The 11129-nt window shown below is 34.8% G+C and overlaps 1 protein-coding gene and 2 long non-coding RNA genes across 6 annotated transcripts; 2 read left to right on the top strand and 1 right to left on the bottom strand.

Annotated features, from left to right (window-relative positions):
* Positions 1–6: 6 nt before the first annotated feature.
* LOC143305106 (uncharacterized) lies at positions 7–1502 on the top strand. Its single transcript, XR_013061787.1, has 2 exons — positions 7–433; positions 509–1502. It is a non-coding gene; the product is annotated as an uncharacterized LOC143305106 (long non-coding RNA).
* A 146-nt stretch (positions 1503–1648) lies between these two features.
* LOC143305105 (uncharacterized) lies at positions 1649–6661 on the top strand. Of its 4 annotated transcripts, XR_013061786.1 has the most exons (5): positions 3898–4037; positions 4291–4538; positions 4641–5837; positions 6332–6420; positions 6523–6661. XR_013061786.1 is itself a non-coding variant. In XM_076627685.1 (4 exons), exons 1-4 carry the CDS (start codon positions 5729–5731, stop codon positions 6585–6587), a joined length of 309 nt encoding a protein of 102 aa, XP_076483800.1. In that variant the 5' UTR covers positions 5721–5728; the 3' UTR covers positions 6588–6661. The 4 variants fall into 4 exon arrangements, 3 of the variants coding, with proteins under 3 accessions (XP_076483801.1, XP_076483800.1, XP_076483799.1); XM_076627685.1 differs by lacking the exons at positions 3898–4037; positions 4291–4538 and adding an exon at positions 6211–6256 and having other exon boundaries at positions 5721–5837; XM_076627684.1 differs by lacking the exons at positions 3898–4037; positions 4291–4538 and adding an exon at positions 6211–6256 and having other exon boundaries at positions 5823–6110.
* LOC143305107 (uncharacterized) lies at positions 5171–6332 on the bottom strand. The gene is made up of 2 exons (XR_013061788.1): positions 6084–6332; positions 5171–5823 (listed from the first exon to the last, which is right to left on the bottom strand). It is a non-coding gene; the product is annotated as an uncharacterized LOC143305107 (long non-coding RNA).
* Positions 6662–11129: the final 4468 nt, after the last annotated feature.

Consider the following 11129-nt stretch of genomic DNA (forward strand, 5'->3'; position numbering starts at 1 on the left):
TAATGAACCGTAATAAGAATGTTCACCAGAATAATAATGAGCGCTGCGCTATGTTGCTACGCTTATTTATAATGCCATCCCCCACGGGGTGGTGGTCCACTGGGGGTACGCTTCCGTGGGAATCGGGATGTTGCAGTTTGGGTTTCTTGGAATCGTACGTGACAAAATGTAAATTCCATATTTCGACTTAGTTTTTATCAGTCCTGTGTTTCTGCTGAGCTAGCGTCTAGGAGATTTTGAAGCATTCCACGCTGATCTAGTCCTTTCCGCGAGAAACTTCCACGTGCTGTACCGTGGGAATTACCGGTGTTTCTTCGGCGCGTGCAAGGGCTGGCGGCCGCAGCATCATTATCACTTCGATGCTCGCTCGGGCAACACGCGCGACATCCGCTGCTCTCCCACAACAAGGACCTCCTTCTTTGAGTTATTTTTCGTAAGTTTGGATATTCGCATATTCTGGTTGTTTTTTGCGATTTTAATGTTTTTTCCCTTTTTGTTGTTCCCCTAGGCTTCGGTGATCGACGTTCGGACAATGTTTGCGAAGGCATTTCCATCAGAGGTTCCTTATTATTATTATTTTTAGATGTATTTTGTTTTTATGTACGATGTATATATATATATATATATGTCGGATCACGATTCGAATTTTGGGCGCGCGACGACTCTTCATGTGGACTAGCCATCGTTTCACAAAGCCGAGATTATTTACACGTATATACAGGTCTATCACTAAGCTTAACAAGTAATAAGTACAACTAATAATAAGTCTAACAAACACTAAGCCTAATGAATAATACGATCTACGAATAATTAAATTAAATAATACTATTAGCAATGTTTGAGTTCAAACGAATCCACGGTCACCGGGATAACTCCTTACTAAGCGAAACTAACTTAGACGCAAATGCGATCGTCGAAAATGCTCGATGTATCACTCTCCAAGGCAATCGCAAGAAATGCCAGCCTCGTGGAGATTTTTCTCCCTGTACGATTGCATTTTGTTTTCTATACCCGTTTGGAAGCATCGAGAAGGTTCCAAACGCCGTTGCTAGGCACACTCGTTGGAAGCATCGAGAAAGTTCCAAACGCCGTTGCTAGGCAGTTTCTGCCTGGAGTTTTGATTACTAATGCAATGTATGTCCCATTGCATCGGCACCTCCGAGGCAACATCACACGTGGCTAGGCCCGCTCTCGAGGCCGCATGCCGCCACAACCACATTTCTCGGAAAACACATACAACCACTCCAGACCTCCGTTAGATAAAACATCCATCCCGTGACCGTGGCTACGTTCAGCGACCGATTGTCACCTCGAACCCAATCTCGCTTATTACAAATCTTAAGCAATTACAACTATAATAAAATCTAGGCTAAGGTACTAGAGGATGTTCCCAAAATTTCCAAGGAAAGGCTTCGGCTTTCCTTTCATCTCCGACATATATATATATTTTTTAAATGTGTTATCTATTTTATGTACGTTAAATATATTTAATTTTATATTTCCCCCCTTTTTAATTAATTATATATATATATATATATATATATATATATATATTTACATTTGTAGTTGCGCATAGAATTTATTAAAGAAAAGTGTTAACAATGTGTTTTCGTGATTTGTTTCTCACGCCTGACTGCCATTAATCCCTAATATTCCTGTCGCCATGACGCGTGTAAATCCAACATGGCTGCTCATAAATGTCATCAGCAAAGTTTTAGTGACGGCTCTTTAGTTTTGTTTGATATCGAAGTAATTTTTCGTCTGTCGCTCGTTTTTCCTTATTCTACCGCAATTAGAACATTTATTTATTAATATTGTTTTAAAGTATAACTCGTGTGAATATACGTATATATATATGTTTATGTTGTGTGTCACTTCAGTATAGCTAATGTTTTGTAATTCTTCGATTGCGTTATTTATTGCTTTGAGTAGTTTATTTTATAGAGTATTCGATAATATAAAACATATGCACTCACACATATATATATATATATTTATATACGTATTTATATGCATATTTCTCTTGCCCATGTAGTGTTCATACGAAATGAAATGTTAATTATTTATTTTATATTAATTTCTTTTAATAAGATAGAACACGCACACGCACACGTATATATGTATATATTTCTGGCAAAGTGATTTTCATTTAGATTCTTTAGTGATATAGTGTTGTGTATTTGAGGTTATGTGTCAATCATTTGATTTCATATATACATATATATCTTGTATTGTGACAACATAGTATTGAAGGTTTTGTTTCTAGATTATTGTGCGTTTAATGTGTGTTTACATATTTGTGTTTGATGGTAGAATTTCTGTACCCAATTCCTCAAGTCGTTGCGCTGTTAATTGTTTTGAGCGTTTGGGCTATCGACAGGTTGTCGCTTAGTCCCAAGTGTTGCGTTGTGTGTTCTATAGTAGTTTTAGTTTAGAAAATAGATTATTTATATGTTTATGTAGAGACATGCATGTTTCGTAATGTAGTTCTTATTTTATAATTCTTTACTGGAACGTAAACTAGTTTTAAATATGTATCTTAGATTATCGATTTGAATCAATAATGTAGAATGAGCATACATAGATTTTTATATGTTTGCATAGAGACATGCATGTTTCGCAGTGTAGTTCTTGTTTTATAATTCTTTACTGGAACGTAAGCTAACTTTAAATATGTATCTTAGATTATCGATTTGAATCAATAACGTAGAATGCGCATACATTAATAGTAGTTTAGTTTATAGATTTTTTATATGTTTGCGTAGAGACATGCATGTTTCGTAATGTAGTTCTTATTTTGTAATTCTTTACCGGAATGTAGGCTAGTTTTAAGTATGTATCTTAGATTATCAATTTGAATCAATAATGTAGAAAGAGCATACATTAATAGTAGTTTAGTTTAGAATATAATTTATATATTTATATATAGACATGCATGTTTCGTAATGTAGTTCTTATTTTATAATTCTTTACCGGAATGTAGGCTAGTTTTAAGTATGCATCTGTTTGATAGAATGCGCACACATATATATATGTTTCTGACAATGTAACTTTTATTTCTTTAATAATTCAATATTGTATGTTTTATGTATTCGTTAGACTATTAGTTTTTGACTTCGTATATACTTATATTTCATAAATTGTTAATATAGTATTGGAAGCACTGTCTCTAATATTTACTAGTTTATTACATGTCTAGCATTAGTGTTTATACTTATATGTAACTCTCCAAGTTGATTGATTAAAATATATTTATATATACATGTATTTCTGGCGTTTCAATTATTTCCCCTTTTGTAGCTTTCTTATTTCCCGGTTTATTTGTTTGGTTCGTAACTCGTTCAATCCATTAGCTGGTTTTATTTGTTTTATTTTATACTGGTTGGATTTATTAGTCGCCCTCGTTTTGTTAATCCTTCCTTTAGTTTCGTAGCGCCGTGCGTTCGTTTGTGCATTCAAATCCTTATTCGCGCGTTTTGTATAGAATAGTTTTCTTGTTCTTGTTACGGCGCGTGCGGAGCGCGGGACGTGACACCCCCGCCCTTGGAGTTCAAATTTCCAAAGGAAATTTGACTGATTGTGTCACTGAGTTCGCTCAAGGCGGACGTAGATGTCGTTGGTTGTTGAGTGACTACTGGTGTTGTCGTCCATCGTTCCCAGGATGTTTACTGTTCCAGGGACGATTGTTTTTCCTGTCGCTCTTCTGGCCAATGTGTTCAGGACTGCAGTTTTTCCTGCCGGGAACATGACGTGGTCCCGTAGTGCATCCAGGTTTTTTTTTCGGGATATATATATATATATATATATTTCGCTCGTGGCCAACGACGATGATGCTGAATATCGCCACGTTTGGCGCACGTCCGGGCGGAGTTTCTGTGGTGCGATTCCCTTGCCAAACGGGTAGCTCCGAGTAGCATTTTGTTGTATGTCGTACTTTTACTTGTACCGGAATGCATTTGACTATATGGACCGCTTCTCCTGCGATCAGAGCCATGCGTCCTGGGTTTTGGTTATGGTGTATGCAAATTCGTCGGGCGGTAAGTTTGCCAAGCTTAAAGCATTCTCTATTAGTTTCTTCTGTGTGTTGCGTCTTTGTGTCAGTATATCATGGTATAATGTTGTCATTTGTCGTTTTACTTTCGAGTTTATCAGAAATAAGAATAACTTTTTATTATTATTAATATATGTATAGAAAAAAAGAAAATTTTTATATTTATATATATATATATATTATATTATTTTTTTCTCTCTCTTTTTTTTTTTATTATTAAAACTTTTGTTTTATTTTAGGTTTTACGTACATGTTATCAGTGAAAATAAATATTATGAATGCTGGGTTATAATTATATACATATATGCATACGTATTGATAAGTAATATAGATGAGATTTGTTTTATCGTTATAAATATATAAGTATATATTATCAATAGGAATTCCAATTATAGCTTGTCTTTGAATATATATATATATATATATATGTGCGTGTAATGGTAAATATGACGACTTATTTTACGAGTCACTTGCATTATCAATGGAAGTGAGTGTTATAAATATCGCCTACTTTACAACATGCGTGTATATATATTGGTAAACATAAGTGAAAATTATATGTATTGTTATAGATGTTGTTTGTTTACAGATGGATAGCAAAAGTATTTGGTTTCGTGAGTGGCGTACAGGTGCTTTACAGTTCTACGGTGCGGATTGCTATTCCTTGGACTAAAAAAAAAATTCTTTCGATGTCTGTCAGGTTTTTGTAAACGAACATGCATGGAAGGATTTTCTGCAGAGATTCAAAATGCTCTCTGGATTCCTCGTGAAACGTCTGGACAACACCTACATGTTCTTCCATCCGTCGTTCAGAGAATGGTTGATGAATTCGCCATCAGTTCTGTACACACCTACAAAAATAGTTAATATATACATATATTATATATTTTTTTTTTTTTATATATATGTTTCATTCGGACCTGTTCCTTGTATGAATACTGTATCTCTGTATATAGTATAATATATATAATATGTTATGATTACGTTAGTTGTTATTTACTATATATATTTGCCTTAACTCTCTCCCTTTTTTTTTTTTTTTTTTATTAGTACCTAACATTGCTATTATGATGCTGTATTACATTGTATTGGCTATTATTTGTATGTGCGCGCGACGAATTTTTCAACATGGTCGCTTGCGTATATCGTTTGTTTAATGTCAACAGTAGCGTGTTGTTGAAATAGTTAATTTGTTAATTATTATAATTTATTTTGTAGTGTTTCTGTAATATTGTTTGTGTTTCATGATATTGTGTGTGTGTCAATACTGTGTGCTACCTTAGTGCGATAGCATGGATTGTGTTGTTTTCGAATTTCGATAGTCATTGTTTTGATTATACGTGACTCGCATTTATATAAATCTCGTTTAATTTAGTTAATGTTTTTTTTTTTCGTCTTTTTTTTGTGTATTGTGTTACCAGTTATTTTGTGTAACGTAACTTTATTCCTTTGCACCGAGTTCAGTCATGTTGTTAATATTTAGTTAGTCTATCTTGATTAATTTCTAACCTATTCCTGTGTTTATTAACCTTTCTTATTTTCCCTATTAATTTATTATTGCATGTACTTGCTATTTGCTATTATTTTGTGTATGATATGAGTTAGTTCCCTTATTAGTGATTAAAATCTACTTGTTAGATTAACATTGTCTGTAATTCTTCAGATTCTACTCTTTCGATGTTGCATCACTTACCTAGATCATTCCCACAACATCATCTGATTCTTCGATATGCCTTGGATACTTACTACGGTTGTCTTCAATCGTCTTATATCTGTGGCCATAATGGTACTGTTTAGTTTATTTAGTTTAATATGTGTATAATGCATTGTGTGTGCGACCGCTATTGTGTATTACAAAATCCACTTCTACATGTTAGATATAATAATATAACAATACTACGTAGATTAATACATAATAAGATATCCTTTTACTTTCAATTAATCTATCTTAATTATTTTCTAACCACTTTCTACACTTATCAGCTATTTTATTTCTTCTTGTTAATCTGCGACATTCATGCATGTACACTACCTTGTATGGTGATTAATTGTTCACGAGGTAAGTTGCACTTCCACTGTTTTAGTTATTCGTTGAACTAACACGTTTTACATTCAAACAGTAATCGGAGCATTTGTAATAAACTTCTTTTTCTTTTCAGGTTTCCGCCATCTGTGTTGTTCGACGAACAGTGCCATGCTTCCATAGTATTGTTATAACATTTAGTACTGTTGTATTTTGCATTAAGGCAGTTGAAGTTAATTTGTTCATTTATTTTTCAGCTGGCTGTTGTACATGGTGTTTCGCAAACCGAGATCCATAACCTATTTTGCACGTAAACCTTCTCGTATGATGATTACTTGTTCACAAGGTAACTTTCACTTTCACTCTTTTAATTTTTATTGAATCAACACGTTGTATATTCAAACAATAATTGGAGTACACCTGATAATTTTCTTTTTTTTTCTTTTAGGTTTTTGCTATCTGTATTATTCGACCAACAGTGTCACACTTCCTTTTGATTTATCCACAATATAGTTATAACACTTAGTAACCTTGTATTTTGCACTGAGACAATTGAGACTAATTTATTCACTTATTTTAGGTAGCTGTCATACATTATGTTCCGCGAACAACGATCCATAACCTATACTTACACGTACACTTTCTTGTTTGTTGATCACTTGTTCACAAGGTAACTTTCACTTTCACTCTTTTAATTATTTATTGAATCAACACGTTTTATATTCAAACAATAATTAGAGTACACATAATAATTTTTCCTTTTCTCTTTTAGGTGTTCGATATCTGTATTATTCGACGAACAGCACTACAACATACACTACTGCACTACGTTGCCCACTGAAATCACTTTATTCATTGCTTATTTCGGTTATGCGCTAGTTTTAGCTTGTTTAAGTGCACCGTTCGCGGAATCCCTTTTACTTCAATCTTGACGTTCTGGTTCTGCAAGATTTCTAGCAGCTTGTATGGTCCAGTATATTGATCGGAGAATTTTCCTTTACTAGGTTCTTTTAGTAGATATATCGAATCTCCTGTTTTAAAATCTTGAGGGTTAATTCGTCGATCGTTAGTCTTAGTTTGGATTTTATCAAATTTTCTCTTGCCATTCGTTGTACAGTGTTAATTTTATTGAACAGATCTTCGAGATATTCTGCGCATGTTGGTTCCGTGTTCTCTTCGATTGTTACTTCACCAATAGGTTCTCTGGCTAGATGTCCGAAACTAATTTGTGCGGGGAGAATTTCGTTCCTTTCCTTCATTTTAGTTTTTATTTTGCGCCAAGACACAGGTTTACTGACATTGATCCAATTATCCAATTGCTTGCTAATAGCATTTAAGATACAAATTTTTGAGAGTGCCGCAGCCATATTAACCCAAAAATATTTTGTATATAGTATAGTGTGATACCATCCATATTTTCCTGGGGGAATCATAAGATCAGCACTACTTACTATGTTACCTACGTCAAATATTAGATGTAGTAACCAATAAAGTATTTTTAATCCAATTATAATCCAATGGCTAGCGTATTTATTCAAGTTTTTATATATATCTTCGACTGGTGATTCCCTGTTTTCTCCCTTTTGATTTCTTTGAGCTCGTTGAACTTGCGTTTCTTCAGCTTGAAAATGTTTAGAATCCTTTTCCTTAGTTACCCTTTTTTCTTCTTCATTTATTTTATTCGCAGCACCTTTATTTTTCTCTACCTTTTCAGGATGAATAGTTTTACTGGAAGTGCTTATTATAATTAAATTATTATTTATTTGTATGGAACGTTTAGGAATATTTTTGGTAGATTTGGAATTATTCTTTGAATTTTTATTACAAACCTTTTTGCTTATAGATTCTGTTTTGGATTTAGGGATAGCTATATTTTTATTTTCTATAGTGTAATCTTCCTTGCAATTTAATGATTTGGCTTTGAGTTCGATAAAGTTTCCTTCTGATGGTTTTATAGAAGTTTTTGAGTGAGATGTACTCGCTATCTCTTTTCCTATTATGGTTGAAACATTCACGAAATTCGTGGAGTCTTGCTTTTGTATCTTTACCAAGTCGAACATGGAGAGGCGATTTGCACTTCCCAGCGGGTCCAATATCTCTGTGATGTTAGGCAGTGGATAAGCATTGCCTGTCGTCTCGTCGTTCAATTTCCTAGTTTCTGCTTTGTCTGAAAGTTCTTTGGCACTAATATTATTTATCTTGTTTGGTAACTCAGAAAATTTCTCACTCATGATCCTGTCTATGGCACCGTGCGTCCTTTTATTATTTAACGTGACATTATCCCTTATCACAGCAACGGAATGGTGTTTGCATTGAAAAGTTGATTGGTTGAAATGATCAGCATCTCTCTATTGATTTAGATCTCTATCGAGGTATTTATTTATGCGTTTTTCTTCCCAAGTTATTGCTCTTGTTTCTTTCCTGACATTTACTTCTATTCCCGGGTTGTTTAGATGTTTCTGCGACGGCGGTACAAATCTCCAGTCCTGGCGGTTGTTTACAGTATAGATACTATTGTATGGTGGATGAGCGTTGTTTTGGTTATAATTATCCGAAGGTGTCGGACGTTGGTATCGAATTCTATTGTTCACTTGTTTTAATTCTCGTGTTGCTTTCACGGCTTGGCGGTACGCATCGTCCAAGGATTGGTATCCTGCTATCTTTACTTGGGAGCCCCTTAACGAAAGCTTCCCTCGTGTCTCGATCTATCCTATCTTGAAATACGGTGCCGTACTCGTACCTTTCCCCGTTCATTATCGCCAGCCTGAGATCTTTGACGCGTTCTATGTAGTCCAAAATATCTTCTCCCGGTCGTTGAAATATTGTAGCTAATTCCCCTTTATATTCGTTAACCGTTTTTCCCGGACCGAACATATCTTTTAATTTATTCCCGAAATCGTTTGAACTTATTACTTCTGTGTCTTCTACGGCGAGAAACGCGTGTCCGCGAAGCTTATTCGTTAATAATTTTACTAACTGAGATTCTTGATGCCTAGGAACCATGTTTCGTGCACGCTCGCATGCTCTTAAAAATCGAAATACCGAGGGTCGATGTCCGTCGAACACTGGTACTGTCTCTATTGCATCTTTTAACTTAATTGATTGGGGATTAACTTCTATCGGTACTGTCGCTTGGGAAATTATCGGCGATGATACGGGTGTCTTGATTTCCTTTTTTATTTTCAGTGAACGCACATCGTCTTGTAATTTATTCATTGCTGTACTCATGTCGCGAAAATTCGCATCCCATGCTTTAAGTTTTTCCGATAACATCAAGATCATGCCTTTGTCCAACGATTCTAATTTAGTCGACATTATTTCTTAGGTATATATTTTATCGATAATCGTGACAACTTTAATCCCTTGTGGAGCGAATCGAACCGTTTAAACCAACTTTAATCCTCCGTGGAGCGTATCCCACCGCTGCCACCAAAAATTTATTACTTTACTCTGTTACGTATCTATTTGTTTAAATCGATCAAATCTAAAGTTAAATTTTACTGAAAATTTTTTTTTTATAGTTTGAGTTTTGAATTTAATCGGAAGGGAAATAAATTGAAATGATATTATTGTGTGTTTTAATACTGATTTAGATTTCTAATTAATACGGTAGTTGCTGCCACCAGAAATAGTCTAAGGACTATTTCAAAATATTTTATTTTTATTATTTTCTTTTACGTTTAATGGGTAGCGTTAACTGACGCTTAATGCAACTGGTAAACGAATTCCACTTTTCGGCTAACCTGCTATGCGCAGGGATACTAGCACGGGAGAGGATTAAAGCTGGGTACTATAAATATTTTTCCTCGTTGAACGGATTTTTATTTGAATGTAAAATGGCTTAGGTTATTATATATATATTTTATTAGCTAGATATATATATTTTAGCGTTGCTGGATTGGATAGGAATGTGAGATTTTTCGTTGTTTTATATAAATTTATTTTTACGTTTGACTTCTTCTTCTCTTTTAATTTCGCTGTAGTAGTTTGCCGTTAGAACCGAAATTCAATTCATTTACTACGATGGATTCTGTCACCACGATTTTCTTGCCTTTTGAGTTTAATAATCGAGGATGATTCTAACGATCCTCTCTGTGTGGGACTCGTGTGATTTCGCAAGCCTTGCCCAAAGACGGGTAATATTTTACCAACAGTGGGAGGAGGAATGCGAAGATCGATGGGTGTTTTCGATAATCGAAAACACCGTTTGCACAAGCCAACACAGCGAACGATCCTTTGGTTAAATTCTCGAAGGGAAATTGTTCTGTTATATCTCTCTTGCAATCGCATGCAATGATGACAAGAATATCGGTTAATAGCAATGCCGGTATTGTTCTTAATTTTCGATTGACCCCGACGATGTATTTAATAGTCCTTTCTGTGCGGGACTTGTGTGATTTCGCAAGCCTTGCCCAAAGACGGGTAATATTTTACCAACAATGGGAGGAGGAATGCGAAGATCAGTGGATATTTCAGTAGCTGAAAACACCGTTCGCACAAGCCGACACAGCGGACAACTCTTTTGTTAAAAGTTTAAACAATGATTCTATCTTCAAAACCGTTCACGAAAATAAAACGAAATCGATGATAGGAAGTTCTAATTCAATTCTCGAGGGCAACGAGATTACCAGAGAAGAAGGAAATTTTCAAAATTAATTTTCTTACCTTGAGGAGTAGGTGCTGTCTGGTGCCATTGCCTCAGCCGCTCCGGTGGTCGTCAAAGTTTTGTCGGGTTTATTATTTGAACTCGAATATAGTTTACTATCAACTCTTACTTTATTTATCTATTTTAATACAGACTGAGCAATTCACTTAGCTGGATTAATACCGCAATTACAATGCGCGTTTGTGTTTAAACGATGAAATGAGGACTTCAAAGATAAAATTTTCTTTTTACTTAGTCGCGACTCTCTTTTCTTGACCGAAAAACTAAAGACCCCGAAACGCAAAATACTATACAAAATTTCTAAACGCAGTGACGAGCGCAATAACGAACGTAGTAATAAATTAATAATGGGCCGTAATAACAAACGATCACAAGAATTATGAACAAAC

Source organism: Bombus vancouverensis, unplaced genomic scaffold, assembly GCF_051014615.1.
Source record: "Bombus vancouverensis nearcticus unplaced genomic scaffold, iyBomVanc1_principal scaffold0139, whole genome shotgun sequence".
Lineage (NCBI taxonomy): Eukaryota > Metazoa > Arthropoda > Insecta > Hymenoptera > Apidae > Bombus > Bombus vancouverensis.